Consider the following 21,093-nt stretch of genomic DNA (forward strand, 5'->3'; position numbering starts at 1 on the left):
TATTAGGGAAATTAACTTTTGAGGCATAATGAGGGATAATTTTATTTAAAAAATTTGTTTAATCTTTCAGCAGTTTCATTTCTTTACTGTTATGTTACCCGAATAGGTTTGCTTATTAATAAAATGATTTAGAGCATACAGTAAAAAAAAATAAATCTTTTTATCAGCACCATTACTGTATTTTAAACAGTTCAAGTTTATTTCTAAAATACCTTACAAAACTTTGTGCTTTTCTAACTAAAATAAATATTATGATAACTAATGTAAAAATGAAATATATATATATATATATATATATATATATATATATATATATATATATATATATATATATATATATATATACATATGTATATATATATATATATATATATATATATATATATATGAAAAGTCAAAAAATTGTAAAATAAAGTAGCAAAATAATAAAATGAATGTTCAAACAAAAAGCAACATTTTAAGTGCTCGTAAAATTAAAAGCAATTTTATCAAATTTAATTTCTTCAGTGATTTCTGGTTTTATGCTTTGCAAAGCAAGATCACATAAACGACTTTGTCCCTTCGAGGCTCTCAAATATAAAAGTATCAAATTTAATTTACTAAATAATCTTGTGCAACTGGCAATAGAAACTGCGATTGTCAGCAATATTTGCAATGTTACACGCATTTTGGGAGAAACGTTCTCATCTTCATACTGAAATTATTCTGGGCTTGACATTTTTGCGGCACGGCTTGTTAGCACCGTTCTAAAATCTAAAATTATTTTATATAATTCTTGCCTCTTCACATCTCAACTATAGATTTTCCCAAATTTTCAGGTAGCTTGTTTTGGCTTTAAAATACAACCCTTTTATATCAAGAAGAAATCCAAATTTTTCATCGGTTTCTTACAAACAAACGACTCTAATTTTTTGTTTATTGAATAGGCGGTTGACGGTTTCTTTTTTAACTCTTTCCGTTTCTTCTTTAGTTGATAAACCAGCATCTCTCGGTGTTTTGCTATCCATTCTTTCCTTTCTTCTTTGGCATGTTTTAAATTTAATGTTCCATTCATTTCAAATTCAAACTCCTTCTTTTAATGAGCACCCAACTTACACTTCTCTTTCTTCATGAAAATGATTTCGGAGAGCTTTTAAATTTAAAGCTGCATCATGATAGTTCATTTTAGAATCTTGCAACATCTTTTAAACGTCGTCAATACGGAAAATATCTTGATTCAAAACGCTAGCATCGTTATAAAATATATGCTAATATTTGGTTATACAGTTATTTTGCGTTGTTTTGGTTTCACTGGTCGCGCTTTCATAGTCCGTTATGTTCAGGAGCACTTCCACTTTTTCCTCTTGATGTTTGTTGACAGGTTTTATAAATTCCGTTATTGCGCTACTCCTGGTAGCGGAGTCAGACTTCAAAGCCACAAGTACTACAGTTTGGGGCTTTTCTAAGCGCTGGGTTAAGCGAGAGAAAAAAATATCTATGGTTTCGAAACATTTTTTATCATTTCTTCTTCTTTGGCAGCGTGTACGCCTACCAAATTAAGTGAATGATTATCACTATTCAAAAATACTGCGATGTTGCTTTTATTCAGGATTGTTTGATAAACACCAGTCTTGTGTGCAGCCATAATAGCAGAATTATCATTGTGATCTACAACATTGCAAATTTATATTGTCTTTCTCTAGCTGCTTCAATATTTTTTGAACCAAGCTTGCAGCGTCATTACCACTTATTTGTATAAAACCGAGAAATGATTACTTTAATCTTAACAGCTTTTTCTTTAAAATTTATGTCAACATATCTTACTACCTCAGACATTTGTTCACAATGAGCTTGATCATGAGTTGAGTCAAACATTAATCTATAATACTTTGCTTTACGGATTCCTTTTAGCAAACTCTCGAACAACGGATACCATGATGTAAATAAACTCATTCTGAATTATTGGTAAAAGATATGAGGTGGGTCCAGAGGTACTCTTCGCAAATCTTATGTGTTCATTTATGACAAGGTCAAAATTAGAAATTATTTTCAACAAACCAAGCAAGCTTTCTTTTTAAAATATCATACCACATCTTACTTTCACTTTGAATTTACTCTTGAAGTTCTGCATCAATTACCTCTCCGTTTTTAAGTAATTTTTGTTCCATTTCTTTCCACTTTTCATGAAAAATTATATTCTTAGGTACTTTCCATTTTTTAAATCCGTTTTCTTGCTCCAAACTAGATTGATTATCAAAGTTGGAAAAAAGAAGCATCTAATACAAAAGGCAGAGTTTTTTGGAAGGTGAATAAACTGATCATGAGCATATCACTTGCTCTTCAAGACCATTTCCTATTAATTATTTGAACCAAGTTTTGTTAATAGAACGAATTTTAGTGGGCAAAAAAGGATCTTTGATCCTTTAAAAGTTCTTTTTACCGAGTTTTATTATTTCTGGTCTCAACGCATCATTTTTTTTTCTGCAATTCTTCATTAAAGTTAAGAAGACCGATGTTGTGTTTTTCAATTGCTCTAGATATGGGATTTTTAATATTATCTGCGTCTTTGTCACCAAGTTTTTATTTACTTCAACGTCATCAATATCATAATTTCAGATATCTTTTCTGCATCATTACATGTTGCGTCAAATTCTTCAGAACATCCTAAAGAAGTAGTGTTTGTGCTTGATTTTTGAAAAAACGTCTTTTTTTTTTTGTGCCTCTATCGTCTTTTTCGACCTGCAGCTCTACTTTCTTTCTTCTCAAATGAACATTTTATAGTTCTCAATTTAATCAAGTAAATACCGATGAGTGTTTTTGGAAGAGTATAATAAACTAAGCTTGCCTCATTTAAATGGCTCATTTCAATATAGTATTGACATTGCTGCATTATAAATGCGCTTATGATTTTTATATTTTCAATAATTGAGGAATAATTTAGTGTTTTTATTTATAGAGATAAAAGAAAAACATCGAAATAATCAGAGATATCACTTTTATTAGTTTCATTTAAAAAAACTTTTCTCCGCATTTTGATATACGCTTTTTTGAGTACCCTCCGCCTCCCTAAAAGACCTACGCTTTTAACCTTCCTACCCAACATTTTATAATACTTTTTTAAATTTAGCTCCAGTGTCCCAATTTGCCGACTAATTTTTGAATATAATTTTCCTAGGGGGTTAGACACTCCCTCCATCCCCCTCGGGTCAGCTATGCATTTCATCATTACCATTACATTACATCATCTCTATACCTCTTATTCGTTATCAAAAATAGTCAAATCAGGCCTTGTAATAAACTGCATGTTCTTTTACATTATTTAAGTTATTTAAATTATCCTAACGGAATTAAGGTAGAGATAACAAAGAAAGAAAAAATCTAGTTTGGCTGCAATCCATTTTAGTTATAGGTTAAAAAAACTAAAAAAAAAAAAAGAATTTCAAGAATGCATTTTATTTATAGTTATAATAGTAACAATAAATTTCTATTTAGTCACGCGTAATTAATTTGTTATTAGTTTTACCAAATTTTATTTGTTATTAGCTTTACCCAAATTTCCCCTTGTTTTGCTTCCTTCCTTATATTTCATTGTCGTTATTTGTGTCGTAATTTGTATCCGAACTCGCACGTGTCATAATTTTTGTTGTTGTGCATTTGTGTAAATTTATGTATAATATTTCTGTGAATATTTCTCACATTTAAATAAATTAGCAAAATGAAGGCGAGATACACTACAGTTGATATTGTGGCAGCCATAAGTGAAATCAAAAATAGGTATTTGGTACTTACAGCTATTAATATTTGTTTTACAGTTTAAACAATAGTATTTAAAAGTGTTACTTAGAATCAAGTTAACTTTTTTTTCACATTGAGCGTTTTAATTTATCTCAAATTGTTCTTGTTTTGAATAAAAATTTTTAAATAGAATTCATTTTTACTTAAAAGTACCATTAAATTTTTATTGAGTTTTTACAGTTTGGAAATTATATATATATATATATATATATATATATATATATATATATATATATATATATATATATATATATATATATATATATATATATATATATATATATATATATATATATATATATATATATATATATATATAGGGATGTGAGAAAATTTTGAAATTTCAAAACAAAACAATATCATTTGCATAAATATATGGCTCTAATTTTGAATTTTTTAAAAACATAAAAATTATCTCTGTAGGTCAAGTACTTCAAAAGTTATGAGATTTTTAAGTTGCGATTTTTTATATATGGAGAGGCTATGAAAAGTTGGACCCAATTTTTTAATTTTTTTTGCAAAAAAATGTATATTCGCCTAAATTTTTGTCTTCCAACTAAAAAATCATATATCAAAATAAAGCTTAGAGTATATTAAACAAATATTTAGTTATAAATATAAAACTGAATATATAATTAAAAAAATTAAAATTAAATATAAAGTTTTATATGTGCAAACAAAATAATAAAAAAAACATTAAACTTTATTATTTTAAAATTTTATGGATAAAAGTGTTCCATTTAAAGATGTTCATGCCATCATGAGGTCCCCAAGTATAATGTCACAAGCAAGTTGAACTTTTGGAACATCATAGTCTATTGCATCATTATAATCTTCTTCCTTGTTCCAATAAGCAACAACATATGTATCATGTATCTTTTTCTTTATTTTTTCGATTTTCCCATTGTATATAACCTTTTTTTCATCTTCATACCAAATATGGCATATATTTCTGCCTGTAGCAGCTCCAGACATGACATCCAAAATATCATTAAAATTTGCTTCACTCATGTCTGGAAACTCGTTTCCAAAAGTTTCAACACTTATATCTAATATTTTTAATTTTTTTTCTATTTTTTTTCTTTCTTTTGTATCTTTTTTTTGCCTTTTTTGCTCTGCTCTGCGTATCATCTCCTTTTTCACTTCAGACATCTTTAATCGATTAATCTCTCTTTTTTTTGTTGCAAAATTTATGGCCCACTCCATCACAGACTCTTTAACATGTTTTGGAAGACCGTTTAAATAGTTGATGACATTGTTTTTTCTGGCACGCAGTCTTGATGATAGGTAACAAAGAGTTGCATTAGGTGCAAATTTCTGTGCTGCACTAAACATTCCCATCATTTCCTCAGCATCCATATTGTGCAGCCTTGCAGATTCAGTCTCAAATTCCATTTGTTCTGTGGGCTTCATACTAAAGTATTTCTTATATTGCCTAATGATTGCTTCAGATATAGCAGTCAAGCAAACAGAAATCATTTTTTTCATATTGTCATCTTTAGGGCAGAATTCAATAAGAGCCTTCCAGACAAGATCTTTTTTATCAAATTCTTCATCAAAGAAATTTTGTGATCTTGATAAGATTTTAAATGGATTTTTTAGATATTGGTCAACCGTATCAAGGACTCTTTTAATAATAACAATACCATCTAAATGAGAGATTTGTTTTTCGGCTGAAACATAAAATTTTTTTATCCAAGGACTAGTTATAAGTTTTCCTATTAATCCAGCAGCACAAAGTTCTCGTTTAGCAATATTGTTTGCAAAGTCAGTAGATAAACTGGCTTGTAATCGAACGCATGAAGTAGTACCTGATGTCAGAAATGTTTTAAAAATGTCATAATGTTGAATTAATATTCCACAAATATGAAAAAAAATATGCAAACGATTTCCTCTGTATCTAGGAAGTAAACCTTTAGGAAGCTCTTCTTTTAATAAAAATAAAACAAATCCTTTAGGATCACCTTTTCCATCCATGTACCGAAGTTTATTTAGTTGCACAACAATATTTCCGGCCATGCAGTCGCTACCAAATAGTTTTCCATTTTCTGTTTCTATAACTTTTAGAGCAGATCTACAGCTACTGGAAAATGTTTCTAGAGGATGAAGATGACAATTTAACTCATTGAAGGTTTTATTCCATGCCAGACTTAACTTTTTTATTGTGGCATGATTTGTAACAGCTCGATCAGAAATTGTATTAGATATGTTGCCAATTATAGTTTGACGACATTCTTGAAAATCTTTTAAATGAAAAGAGGCATAAGTTTTGGCTAAGTTGTCTATGGATTGACATATATGCTGCTCGTAGTCCTCTGATGTGCCACCACTTAACTCATCTAGCGCTACAACTTGACAACCGGTTTTAGTAGTAACGTGGATACAGCTGGCATGTACACCTTCCTGAGTTGTGCCATCAAATCCAAGTGTTAAATTCTTTTCAGATATAGCAATTTCTGCTGTTTGGAGGTCAGTGATAACACCTAGTTCCCTAACCATTTGTTCGACAGTAGTGCGGCAAGGAACAGTTTTAATGGTAACACCTAGATGTTGGGTAAAACTTTGAATTAAAGAAGAAATGCAATTTGCAGATACTTGGTTAGTCACAGCATCAAAAACAAGTGTTCGTAGTTCTGTATTATATGTTTTTTTGTTTTTCTTCGAAACCATTAAATTGCATTCTAAACTATGAATCTTCTCTCCAAGAAGAAGATTTTGATGTTCAAGTGATTTAATTATTTGAGAATTTATAACAAGTTTTTCTTTAAGTTGTAGAATTTCAGAGTTTTGTTTTTTAAGTTTCTGATATTTTTGTCTCTGACTTTTTAATAATAACAACAGCCTTTTGCAGTTTTGTTGACCTGCTTCAACTTTAATAGATTTTAATTTTTTTCTATAATTACAAATAATGATATTTTTTTTCCAAATTTTTTTCTTCAAAAGTCTTACTTCAATAGGCATTTGTTTAAGTTTGCTCTTTGTGTTAAAAATTGCTTCCCTATATTTTTTTCTTTCATCACTACGTGATTGTGATAATAAAGTAAGACGACGTTTTAATTTAGCTTTTATTGGTGTCACATAGGCTCCTCTTGGATCTTCAACTTGAACTTTGATTGGCACAACCCCTGAACCATTTGGATTTATCAAATTTTGATTTACTGAAGAATTAGATGGTTGAGAAAGTTCAACAAAGGCTGGAGTAGATGCTGATGAAAATTCATTAATAGCTTCGGGAACTATTGCCCTAAAAAAAACTTCTGTACAAATTTTTTCAAACTTTGACATATCCCTTGAGATGTTCTTTTTGAACTTAATAACACTGCTGTTTATTAAATGTCTGACTTGATTTTTTGTTGTTTGACAACTAAATTTTTCACTAACAATATTTGCTGTGGTAGTAAAAGAAAACTTATTTTTGTAATATAAAAAAATAACATGTCCTTTGAGGCATGTTGTCTGTGAATTAAAAGTTACATCACTATACAAAGACTGAAGATGATCAAAAATAATATTTTTAGGCATTTTGAGATTTGCGAATCACTAAAGAATATAAAAAATCTATATGAAAAATCTAATAAAAAATACACTAAAATCAAAATAATAGACTGAACAGTAGACCAAACAACTTGTATATTTAATAAAACAAAATTTAATAATCTGTTCAAAGTTTAGAAGCGAAATAAGAAAATAAGTGTTGCGCCAATCAGAATTCAATAAAACTACCATGTGATCCGGAAATTTTATATATGCGAACTCAGGGTAACAATGCTTCAAATTTTCAAATTCACAAAAAAACCTTGGGTGCTTGAGGAAACCTAAACTTAATATGAGCACATCAGATTTACTTCAAATTTTGAGGATAGTTGGTTTTATAAATATTTTAAAAGAACCTTTGAATTAAAGAAGGACCCTTGCTTATTTTAGGAGCAGTGATTCATAGAAAAACATCAAATATTTAAAAAGTAAAATTACACTATTTTTTATTTACAAAAATAACCATGAAATAAATCAAATTTTAGTTGTACCCTTTTTTTTAAATAAATACAAAATTTCATTTCATTTAGTTCCAAAATAGAGGTGCAGCCTGGTTTGGCCTAATTCTACTTTTTGATAAATCAAAAAAAATGCGGACCAATTTTTATAACACTTTTTTTACGGCAAAAAACGCATATTCTCACATCCCTAATATATATATATATATATATATATATATATATATATATATATATATATATATATATATATATATATATATATATATATATATATATAATAGTTTATATTAGATATATATATATATCTAATAGTTTCATATTATATGTATCTACGTATTATGGTTGACGTAGTATTAATATATTATGTAATATTTAAAATATGCATCTAAATTATTTATTACTTAAATACTAAAAAAAATTATTTAGTACTTAAATAGCGCACCTAAGTTTAAAAAAAAAAAGAAACTAAGTTGTAATAAATCTAATAAAGGCCTATGCAGGCCTTCCATACTCAAGGTGATTTTGTATGCTAAATTTGTGGTTCACATGGGTTCTATTCAACAAAGTTGATGAAAAAGTTATCAAATGAGTACAAAGAAGAGCCACTAAATTATGCCATTCATTAAGGAGAAAAAAATATGAAGATTGACTAACCCTACTCAATAGCTGATCAATCTAAGCACGTAGCACACGAGTAGATGCAATTCAGTATTTTAAGGAAAGCACTGGTCTTAAAACTGCATCCTGGATCCACCCTCCAAACAAGTCCCAATCCGGCGATTGTCCTGGGCCAGCAGGTGCAGTTAGGAGAAATAAGGAATGACTAATCAAACAGTTCACAAATAACTGTGGTCAAAGAGAATACTTTTTCTTAAATAACCTGGTTAACGTTTGGAACACACTTCTGGATGCAGTTAAAAACTCCAAAGCTGCTAATTTGCTTAAAAACAGTTGCGATGCCTATGTGAAAACAATAGAAACTTTTTATACAGTTCAGCTGTCATAGTTGACCATATTCATTTGGTCAGATCTGCTTTGTACCACAGCTCAATCTTATTATAAAATCTCCTTAATATGTATGTATATATATATATAAATATATATATATAAATATATATATACATATATATATATATATATATATATATACACTTATTAAGCTATTTAAATTTTGTTGTTGTTGATTGTATGCCTTGTAACTATGTATTATTTGCATGCTTTTTAACTACTTGTAACTATGTCATGTGCCTCCAATTATTGGAGTTCTATTTAAAGAGTTAACATGCTGAAAGCTTCATGAGTTGGTCATTAACTTTTTTGGAGGGGTACCGCATGGCTAATCAAGGCAAATCCTATATTTTTTTCAAAAGTCTGTATATCAAGCGCAATACAGAGTGAGGTCCATATATAGATGCAGATCTTCCTTCCTGCTGTAAATTATTTATTCAATCAGAAAGAAGAGAAACTGAAGCTTTGCAACTGTTAGAGTCAAACACAAATGATGAGATTAAATTTTAAAAAATCAGGAAAGCAATTTAAGAAGCCAAATAATCAACTTATAGTAGCAAATTCTACTATAAATATATTAAATGAACATAAAAAGAGACCTTCTAATATAATTATTTATTGAGTGTAAGAATCTAATAAAGTTCCTTTAGATAATAAAACAAAACACGAATTTCATCAAAAAAATTAAAACTACTTCCAAGTTTCAAAAATATATACATATCTCCAGATTTAACAGATGCTAAACGTCAACAGGGTTTTATACTCAGGACAGAGCGAAATAAACTGAATAATGCCCTCAAGGAGATGGATGCCTTTTAGTATGGTATCCGTGGAAATCATACACAAAAATTTAAAAAGAAACCAATCAAAGTTAGGCAGTAAGGCTAATTGTGTGTTATTAATGAGTAAAAAAGTATTGAAAAAATAAGTTGCAATTTTTGACCAATTTAAACTATTAGTTGCAACTTTTAATCCTAAATTAAAGCATTACTGAGACATGGCTCAAACCTACTTCTCTCTGCAATTTAGTTATTATTTAAAGAAAAAAGATGTTATGGTTGTCAAGGTGGAGGTGTATGTATTTATATTGACAACAGAATTATTTCATATGAACTTAGCAATTATACATTTACATTGAATCAAATAGAGTCTGGGCAAGTTTGGCAATGATAAATATCTTATTAGATGTATTTATAGACCATATGATTTTACGGATATTGCAGATATTGAAAATGTATTTAAAATTGTAAGAGAATATGTCCCCCAAAAAGGTTTCAAAGATCTAATTATAGTGATTTTAATTTATCTGGGATAAGATGGTTTAATGGTTCAATAAATTCAATTAAAGGATTATCTGTCATGAAGCATGTTTTCTATCAAATAATAAAAGTGATTACCTATATCAGCATGTAAACCAATCAAAAAGCAGCAACAATTAATCTGTTGTAAACATTTTAGGTTTAATAATCACAACTCGTCATCAAGTATAAGTGCCATCGCTTGTAAATTTGTTTTAGGAAATATATTTAAAGGTCATTTGATATCGTATTTTGATTTTACTCTTAAAAATAAAACAATGAATGTAAAAAAAAAGTAAAGAAATTTTTATATAAAAAAGCTGATTATAATAGAATTCAAGGTTTTATTTCAAGTGTTGACTGGCTTCAGTGTTTTCATACTAAAATGTTCAAGAAATGTATGATGAGTTATTTTATTACACTTAAGAGGCATATAACTTATATATACATTATACGTAAATTCATCATCGAAGAAAGTATGGATAAACAAAAACCCCACTCATTAGAGAAAAAAACAATTTATGGTACTGATATTGTTTTTAGTAATAGAAAATGTTTAAGTAAATGGAAAAATTCAAGTCTTTGTAGCCAATATAAAAAATTATCAAAAAGAGTTTTATTTGAAATTTCCATAGCAAGAGAAAAATATTAAATAATGATTGTGGATGAAGCTAAAAAGAACCAAATTTTGTGAATTCATATACCTGTATTTTATGCAGGTGTATGAATTCACAACAATATGTAAAAGACTAAAAAAACTTATTTCCCCACTTAATAGTCACACTACTAAGTGGTGAAATAACTCAAGGTTTAGAAGAAATTGCCGATATACTAAATAAAAATTTTCAAACTGTTTTTGTCAACAACAAAAAAAAGTGCACTTCATTTTTTGAAGCAAGAATCAATAATACCACCTTTAATTTAACTCATGCAGATATTCATTGTGATGATGTTGTTGAATCTTGTTGTGTAGTTTTATGTGATTTTTCAAAAGCATTTGATACGGTTCCACATCAAAGTCTTATCTTAAAACTTGAAGCATATGGTGTTAGTAGCTTGGCACTTCATTGGTTTCAAGCTTTCTTATCTAACAGAAGGCAAAGAGTTGTTATGGAAGATGTTTTAACTTGGGCTAAGGTGTACAGTGGAGTCCTCAAAGCTCCGTCTTGGGTCCTCTACTTAATATACTTTTTATAAATAATCTTCCAGAGTCTCTGAAAAATATTTCAAAATTGTATGCTGATGACACAAAAATCATGTCAGTTGATTGATGAGTTACATAATAGACTGCAGTGTGATTTAATATCTGCATATGCATGGGCACAAGTTTTAATATTGATAAATATCAATATTACAACTAAGCAACAATGTTAATATCAAAAAGGGACCTAGGAGTAATTTTTTGAGTTAACTTGAAGTGGAAAAATCAGGTATTATTGAGGGCAAGCAAAGAAAATTGCATATTAGGCATAATAAGAAAATCTTTTATTCGATTTGACGCAGAACTGGTAAAATCTCTATATCTTTTATTCAACCAATTATTGAGTTTGCTGTACCAGTATGGGCTCTTTATCAAAAACAAAATACTTCCATATTAGAAAGAAATTAGGACAGCGTCGTGCCACTAAATTAATACATTCAGTCAGGAAATTATGCTATGAAGATTGACTTGCTTGTCTTAGAATGCCCTCACCTCTTAAAAGAAGACAACAAGGTAACTTAATACAATTGCATAAAATTAGGTTTATTAGATATAAGATTATGATAAAGTTGAATTTAAAGATAATTATTACTTCAAATCAAGTTGTACTGTTGTGGCAACAGTTTAAAATATTCTAATGAGTTTTCTATACATAATTACAGAGAAAATATTTTACTTAACTGAGCTGCAAAATATTGGAATGAATTTCCAAAAAATGATGTTGAAGTTATTTCTGTAAATTCAAAGTAGTAAATTCAGTAAAGCAAGACTTGGTCAATGGGAATCAAACCACCATGAGAATCAGCTGTCATAGTGAGCCTAAGCTTTGTATTAGAATTTATAAAACTAAAAGTATAGTAAAAATCAAAGTTACTGATATAAGTTTTACCATCCTTTCAATTCTTTAAAAAAAAAAGTGCTTCAGATCACCTTATCAAGATGTTACAAAGTATGTTACGACCATCGCGATATGTTTTTTTTTCCATAATGGCTTCTTAATTTTAGTATGAAAAGTTAAAGCCTGAATGATTTTATTATTGAAATCAAATTATAAAACAATTTTCTTTATTGTTTTATTCACAGTTTGTTTAATCATTATATTGCTAAGCTTGTTAAAGTATTTCTTATTTCTTTTTTAAAATATATAAGTCGTTTATTCCAAATAATTGATGTAAAGATTATTGTTTGTTAAAAAATGAAAACTTTTTTCTAAAAGGCAATTTTTTTTAAGGTTAAATGTTGTTTATAGTTTGCACTTCAATTTTAAATGTTTTTGTTCATTCGATTCTCCTGGGTTTTTTTAAATGATAACAGAACAAAATCACAAGTGAAAGTTGTTATATTTAATAACATTTTTTAAATGCTTAAATCAGATGCTGAAAGATTGCATAATTTGGTTTTTTTATATTAAATAAAATTTTTAGGACAAAACAAGCTCTTCCAAAGTCTCCAAATAAAAGATGAACTATTGCAGAACATTTAGGTGCTGAATATAAAATTTTCAAGAAATTGACAAAGTAAACATAATGTCCCCTAGAAAAAAAGATTGTTTCAAAATTGATGAAGACAAAGTTCAAAAGAGCTATTTAGTTATGAATTTAAAGGAGCTGTGTTGATTAGCATAATAAAAATTTTGCTCCAATAGGTGCAAAATTTATATTATGCTAATCAACACAGATGATCTTAACCTAAGGTGGACTTTTATAGATGATCAAATTGAAGAAGTGAAAACCGTTAAAAATATTACAAAATGTATTTCTCCCAAGTAAAAAAATAGAAAGTTTTTGGTTTCAAAATTGTCTTATATTTTGTAACGGGTTTGTAAAACAATTTTAAAATTAATGTTTTCACGTTTCTCAAAGAATTATTTTTTAAACCTATGTTGGGAACAAGGAGCATTAAGGGGATTAACCATTACAAGTTTAGTAAAGCAATATAGTATAGATAAATATAGCAGCCAGCCTTTGGTCGCCTATTCCAAATTAAACAAAACTAGTATTGAAAAATCAAAATTGAGAACTATGCAAGGCTTGAATTAAGTGATTGCGAATTGCAATATCTGAAAATATTTCTGGTCATCAAATTCTCAGTTTATTAAAAACCATGAACATTGTTTTAATAAAACAATCAGTTTATAATATTGCAAAAATTAATGAAAAACAAAACAATAAATTTATTATTAAAAAATAATAATAGTCAAAACTTATATGTTTTAAATTATTGTTTGTTTAAACACCAGTAGTTAAAGGATTATAAATAAAATAAAAAGTTTTATAAGAAAAAAATAAAAATCACTAAAGGCCCAAAAAATTTGCTCTGTAATTAAAAATCAACCAATAAAAAATTATGCTTAAGCTATTTGCACATAGTATGAAACATTGAAATGGAATTTTGTTTAGGGGAAAAGTTTGAGAACTATTTGTTTATTTATTTTTTGATTTAAATGTTTTTAATTAGAAATTAGTTAATAAAAATAATGGTAGTAAAAATTATAATAAAAAAAGTTCTTTTATTCTGTTTTAAATTACTTATAAAAAGTTTAAATTAGTTTTTGTAAATTTTCAAACGTCTTTATAAAAAAAATTGAATATCTAAATATTTAAAATATTTGATTATTGCTAAATTCCTTTAGTGTTGAGATTTGTGGGGTTTTTTTAGTATTACATTCGGGCCTTGTTTTAAATAAAAAATGCTTAATGCAATATCCTAATGTGAATTTGACGTCATAAAATTCTCTTTTATTTTTTTATTTTTTATAAACATTGACTTTTTTAAATCACTGCAATAATATTAATTACCACAAAATGAGTTAAATGTTATTAAACTTCGTTTCTATTATTACCATAAAGGAATGTTTATTTTCTTTTACTTTTTGCCAATATTAAATAATTAAATTTAATATTGCATTTTTAAAAATGTTTGATATTAAAAAATTTCTCTCTTTTCTCAACATTTGCCTAAAGGAATTAAAATATGTTAAATTTTTGAATTTTTAAATTGTTTCTTAAATTTCTAATTGCGGCTTTGCAACTACAAATGATTTTTTATTTAAAAAAATTTAGAGATACAAATAAAAAAATTATGTTAATTTATTAACTATATTTATTAAAAGTTTACTATTTTATTAACGATTTTGTTGTGAAAGCAAAGATTATTTTTCCAAACATCATTTATTAAAGTTATATCGCTGTATATATTGTTTATTAAAAAATAATTGCTGTGATTTAACTTGCATTATAAAAAAAAAATTTTACTTATGTTTTGCGCTAATTTTTGATGCAGCCGTTTATTTAAAATATAATTTTGAGTAAAAAAAAAAAAAAGAAAGGAAAACTGAAAACACAATTGCGATAAAAATGAGTTAATTTTTAAGAACAAATAAAATTTAAATATTGAACAATATTTAGTAATATTTTTAAATAAATTTGACAGTTAAGTTAAACCCAAGCATTAACTTTAGTTTTAATAAATTTAAATATATTTTTTAAATCAAAATTTAATTATAAATTTTTAAATCTAAATTAAATTATATATTTTTTTTATCAGAATAAAATTATATATTTTAATTAAGTTAATTTTAAATCAAATTTTTCTATCAGAATTAAATTGTATTATTATGATCTTTGCTTCAAGCATTTTTATGCAAAAAAATCAATCATTACAATATAATAAAAACAAAATAAAAAAATGAATTTTTAATTTTATTTGAGTTTTTTTCATTAGTAAGTAGCGCTTACATCTAACATAATTGTCACTCAAACTTTTGTAATAAATGTTTTTATATAAACATCATTTAAAAGTTGATGTGATTTTTTTAAATTTTTTACTTTTTTTATCTTACCACTTATAGAATAATTTGAAAGTTGAAAAATTATAAAAAGCTGCTTAACCTAAATCGCTTACTGCTTATGTAAATCACTCTATGCATAACACTTAAAAACAAGGCCTGACATAATATCTGATGATTTATAAAATGAATTAAAATATTAAACTTTAAATCATGATTTTTAATAATGATAAAAATAGTAGTAATAATATGGTTTTATGAGATTTTATTAATTGTTACTATTTTAGAACAGACATTAATGTTAATGTCTGTTCTAAAATAGTAACAATTGTTACTATTTTAGAACAGACATTAACAATAAAAAAAATTGTTGATAGATGATACAAAAATTTTATCATGAGAAGTAGTAAATAATCATACAAAGCATAAAGTAATAATTGTTTTTATTAATTGTATTTGTTATGATAGCTGGGTACTTGTTCTTGAATGTATATATATAAATATGTATACATTCAAGAACAATATTAAGTAAAATGTTGATAAAATTTCCACTTGGACAATAAAAATTAAACTATTTATGTCAGGGTTTACATAATTGTAAAAATTTTGTTTTAAAAAAAATTTTGTTTCAATGAAAAACAAATATATTTGTAGTTCTTTTTAAATAATTGCAAAACTAATTCCATAAAATGAAATTAATCTAACACTCACTTTTACAACTGCTTCTTAACCTCATGATTTGCTGATTACAAGCTTTGACATGACATCATTATTAGTTGAATTCATTGTTTTTTCGTTTTGAAAGAGGTATTTTGGATTCCCATTTTACTCATAAGTTTCTAATGGGGTTTAGGTGCAACTATTTAATGGTAGCCAAAATGCTGACCCTAATTCCAAGGTTTGGTAATGGAATTAACTTTCCTTTTTTAGAGAAATTGTTGTGTCACTTTTCTTGTGTGTTTAGTTGTTGTCTTGTTAAAAAAAATTTCAATATAAATGCAATTGTAGAGTGAATCAAAATAAACTTTAAGAAAGTAAATCCAACATATAATTGTCCTGTCTTCAATATTTACCATCTTTCCCATATCATTAGAAGGAAAGTATCCCCAAATATAAGTGAGCTATCTTCAGATTTAACAGTTTTTTAAGATTTCAATCAAATGGTACGTCACAAAGTCTTGACCAAACTTTTTTTTGTTTTTTGTTATTTTTTGAAATTTACTCTCAATAAACCATAATGCTGTATTCCAAAATGACTCTTGTTAATATTTATTTTGCATACGCAAATTGTTTTTTTGTTTTTGTTTATACCACTAATGAAGGGTTCACTTTTCTGTTGGCGTTTAAGCATATTGAAACATTCGATTTAAGATTTTCAAAAACTTGTTTCAACTAGTTATTTCATATTTTACTCACATCTTTCTAACTAAGGTTGGCAGATATCTAAATTGATACTAAATGCTGTATTTGAAGCATATTGAGTTAAACCTATGAGTTAAATCTATATATTTTGAGTTAAATTTTGATTATTTAATAGATTTTAACTTTTTTTTTTTTTTAAATAATTTTACTTAAGAGGGTGATTTGTTTTTTATCAAAAAATTATCAAATAAGTCCTTAAAGCAGCACCCTGGTGAAGTATTGTAAAGTGATGTATCTACACTTAACAAGGTATCCACTGGAAGTAGATAAACAACAAAGTATAATATGCGGGAATGGTATTCAAAAATAGTATATACTACAGTTTATGAAGATCAATTGGTTAAGTTGACAATATTATTAACTATTATTTGATAAAAAAAGTGTATTATATCAAAAGTGTAAACATCAAAATGATTTTTGTAAGTTATCTTTACTGATTGATATGATAAAACTATTACAAACATTAGAAATTTTCTCTAAATTTTCCAAACATTATCAAGTATCTTTTTTTTAAAAAATAATGCAGTGTTTAGTGTATTATAATGTTCCAGTGTCTAAATAGGTTGAATTTTAATGCAACTTTTTGACTTATGAAAGTGTTGTCAGTAAGCACCCAGGCTTGCTGCTAAGCTAAAATTTTTACAGGTTTTGAATTGTTTTTTTTTTATTCAAGCGTCTTCGTTGACTGATAAAACAACTCCATACTATAAATTTCAGTTGCCTCTATGATCAAGCCTTCCCAGGAAACGCGTGTGGTTGCATGCCTTGTTCGTCCACGCTTAAAGTAATTTTTTAGACAACTTGACCACATTTTTATATAGTAAGCATTTACGAATTTGAGGCAAAATAAAGCTAAGAAACCAAAGAGAATATAACAGCAATACTTTTAAATTTTTTAAAATTTTTATAGAACTTTTGTATTCTTTTTTTTAGAGTTGTTGTCGAAAAAAATATCTTTTATAATGATTTAACAATAATTAAAAATTTTGGTATGCCATTTATTCAAAATTTTTATCAGTCCATATAATTAAGAAACTAATTTGCTATGTATGAGAAATTTTTTTAAATTTTTTTCTGATGTTTATTCGTTTTGTACGTCTTTTGACTTTTAAAAATCTTTTTGCTATATTTGATGTTTTTTTCTCAATACTAATATAATAAGAAAATAACTTATTTATTTGTAAAATATATTATTTGAATAATAATTTTTGTAATGTCGGAATAAGTTTATTATCAGCGTACTCTACAAAATATCTATTGAGGCTAGTCTGCATAATGAAAAAGGTGCCAATGTAACATCTGTTTCCACAGCCAGATTTGAAAAAGAGCAGAGATTTTAATTGATGAAGATTACAAAAATGAAAGTAGTTTACTCATAATTTCCACTGAAAATAATGATGATAGTTCTTCTTTTCTGGTACATCAGTTTCCAGACAAAATCCTACAAAAGTATATATAAGAAGAGTTTGGGAAAGAATTGTCTGTTAGACTCAAGAACACAATGGAATAGTTTGGTGTCTGTAATAGAAGATTTCATCAAATTAAAAAACTGCATTAAAAAGAGTCCAATTGATTTAAAATCACCTATTTTGTTTTCAGATGCCAAGTTTGAAATGTTGTTGGATATTCTTTCAGTTTTATTTCCCATTAAGCTTACAGTTGAAGCAATCTGCTGACAGGATGCAACTTTGTTATCTGCAGATGCAGCTATTCAATTTATAATGAAATCAATAACTGACCATCTATGTTCATTAAATTCTGAATTGAAAGCAGCTTCTTGAAAGATGAACAGAAATTTCAGTTGTTTTGCAATATTTACGCGATACAAACTGCAATAAAAATCCAAGTGATGATGAAGCCAATAAAACAAAAGATCATTATTCAACTGACCAGTATAGAATTGGAGAGAGCTTTTTCGGCAGCTGGCTTAATCTGCACCAGAATTTGGTCAAGGATGGGAGATAATTCACTCAACAATTTATGTTTACTGAGGTTTTATATCAACAACCAACAGCATGTGCTGAAGAACCTTAAAATTTTATGTTTTTTCCTTTTCTTATAATTAATATATAACTAACATTTTACTGAATTTTGTTTTTTTTAATTGGCAAACCATTTTTTAATTTAATTATTTATTTTTTATTATAATTATTATTATTATAGGAAAAATAATAATACCAGTACTAATACTGGAATCCCGGGATTACAAATTTTCAGTAAAATTTTCATTTTTGTTCCAGTATTCCCAACAAATATATATATATATATATATATATATATATATATATATATATATATATATATATATATATAATATATATATATGCATATATGTATATATATAAATATATATATATATATATAAATATATATATATATATGTAAATATTAAAGTGAATACTTTTATATTATCATCAATGATTTTGTAAACATGTGCTCAATACATAAACTAGAGCCATATACATTTTACTTTACCTCAGTATTAATATTCTGTTAATATTCATTTTACCAACCTTTTTATTTTGTTTGAGATTGATTTGTTTTCAGTTGGTTTTTTTAAGCTCCAAATTAGACAATTCTGCTTGTAGGCATAATATGGTACATAAAAAATGATTATAATCTTTTTCAATTAGGTATTGATTTTATTGAAGTTTGATTTAATTTTCATTGCATATATATAAAAGGAATTCCTTTTTTTTTTAGCTCTTCAATAGGACTCCGTGTTGCAAATGTTTATGATATAGACAACAAAACATTTTTGGTTCGACTTACTCAGTAAGAATATTTTTAAACTTTGATTTGATAATGATGCTTGGCTGACAACAGTAAAGTTACGTGAAGTTTTTAATAATAAATACATATTTTGTTGAAATAGATATATATAATATAAAAATAGTTTTAGATATAAATATTATATTATACCATGAGTATGATGATTATCTAAATTTATAGTGGAGAAATTAAATCAACAATCCTTGTTGAATCAGGAAATCGTATTCATTTAACAGAGTATGATTGGCCCAAAAGTATGATGCCATCAGGATTTTCTATGAAGGTAGTTTCTTATTTTTATAATATAATTGGAAGACTTGAAATAGTTAATGGACATTAGATGTTGTCCTCCACTAGTTCAGCAAAAATAAACTACTATTTTTTATTTCATCCCACATAATATGAGTGCAATTTGAAAATGTGTATATTTTATGTATAATTTTTATTGCTTTTAAAACATCGTCTTTATTATAAACCATTGTGTTGTAGCCCTATTAAGAGCATAATATGTACTTAATTATATGCTTGCAAAATTTTCGTTTACTAATTTTATTTTTTTTTAATTTTAGTTTAAACATTTTTTGTTTTAAACATCGCCTTGTTGTTAAGAATCAATTTTTAAATTCAAAATTTTAAAACCAAGTGAATAATCAAAGTTGAAAGTTTAAGAAATTATGTTTTTATAAAATTTTATATAACAATTACAGTTTTCTATCTAATTATTTTAGTAATGTTAATTATTTGCTTGAATTTTTTAGCTCTGCTACAAGTTAAATTTGTTAAGTTAAACAAATATAAGGTAATGACACAAAAACAATTAAACTTAACAGTTAGGCTTCATAGTTAAAGGTAATTTTTAAATTAAAAAGATAGTTAAGAAAGATAAACATGAATTTATTAAAAAAATGAAACATGTTTTAAAGATCATGCTAGACTAAAACGCAAAATATTGACAAATAAAGTTTTTATATAAACAAAATCACAATAAAAGCAAAATCACAATATCTCAATTTGTAATTCTCTCTCTCTCTCTCTCTTACACATTACACATTAACTTTTTTGAGAGAGAAAGTGAATGTGTAAGTCTCCCTTTTAGAAAAAGTAATTTCTGCAAAAGAAAACTTTTCTTTGTGAAGTTTATACTTAAAGATATTGATATTATTGATATATAAATTTGAATAGCAAGTGATTCCAAGTGTCAACAACTTGGTAAGAGAAGCTATGCTTGCAAATATCTAGTTTGCGTTGTTGCTTGTGCATCTTGTATTTGTGACATTGTATGCAGATTTTGTTGTCAATTGAAAAAATGACAAAATCTGCAAAGATTTTGAATCTCAAGAAATGTTCATTTGCTTAGACATGAAAATTTTGTTAAAAAGTTCTTGCACATTTTTTTATTAATTTTTTTATTATATTTTTAATTAGCATTACTATAATATTAATGATAAGAGATCAGAAACACTGATGTGTTTCTTATCTCTTATCACTTATCTTTTACTTATATTATACTTATCTTATACTTATCTTATTTTTTATTTTATACTTATTATCTCATTTCTTATTTATAAAAAACATGTTTTAATTGTTTGACACAAGACAAAAATGGCGCTACTTGTTGTATAGTGCAATACTTCAATCATTTACATATTTATAAAAGAATTGTTTTATAAATTTTGTACATTATCTTCACAAAATTTTTTTTAAAACTAGTACTTTTAGATTTATAGTAAAAGTCTTAATAAATAATTAAATTATTGAAAAAACTTAAAAATCATCTATTCTTCTGTGTTTGAAAAATCACTTAAATTAAACATGTTTTTAGACTTCAGATACTCT

General features: G+C 26.4%; 1 protein-coding gene across 1 annotated transcript in view; it reads left to right on the plus strand.

Moving 5' to 3' along the window:
* Positions 1-3,559: 3,559 nt before the first annotated feature.
* Positions 3,560-21,093, plus strand: part of LOC100199383 (ribosome quality control complex subunit NEMF) — an 88,521-nt gene continuing 70,987 nt past the window's right edge. The window contains exons 1-3 of the mRNA XM_065805568.1: positions 3,560-3,753; positions 19,189-19,260; positions 19,438-19,540. Coding sequence (XP_065661640.1) covers positions 3,695-3,753; positions 19,189-19,260; positions 19,438-19,540 — 234 coding nt within the window. The 5' untranslated portion in view covers positions 3,560-3,694. The remainder of the gene's footprint in view (positions 3,754-19,188; positions 19,261-19,437; positions 19,541-21,093) is intronic.

Source organism: Hydra vulgaris, chromosome 09, assembly GCF_038396675.1.
Source record: "Hydra vulgaris chromosome 09, alternate assembly HydraT2T_AEP".
Classification (NCBI taxonomy): domain Eukaryota; kingdom Metazoa; phylum Cnidaria; class Hydrozoa; order Anthoathecata; family Hydridae; genus Hydra; species Hydra vulgaris.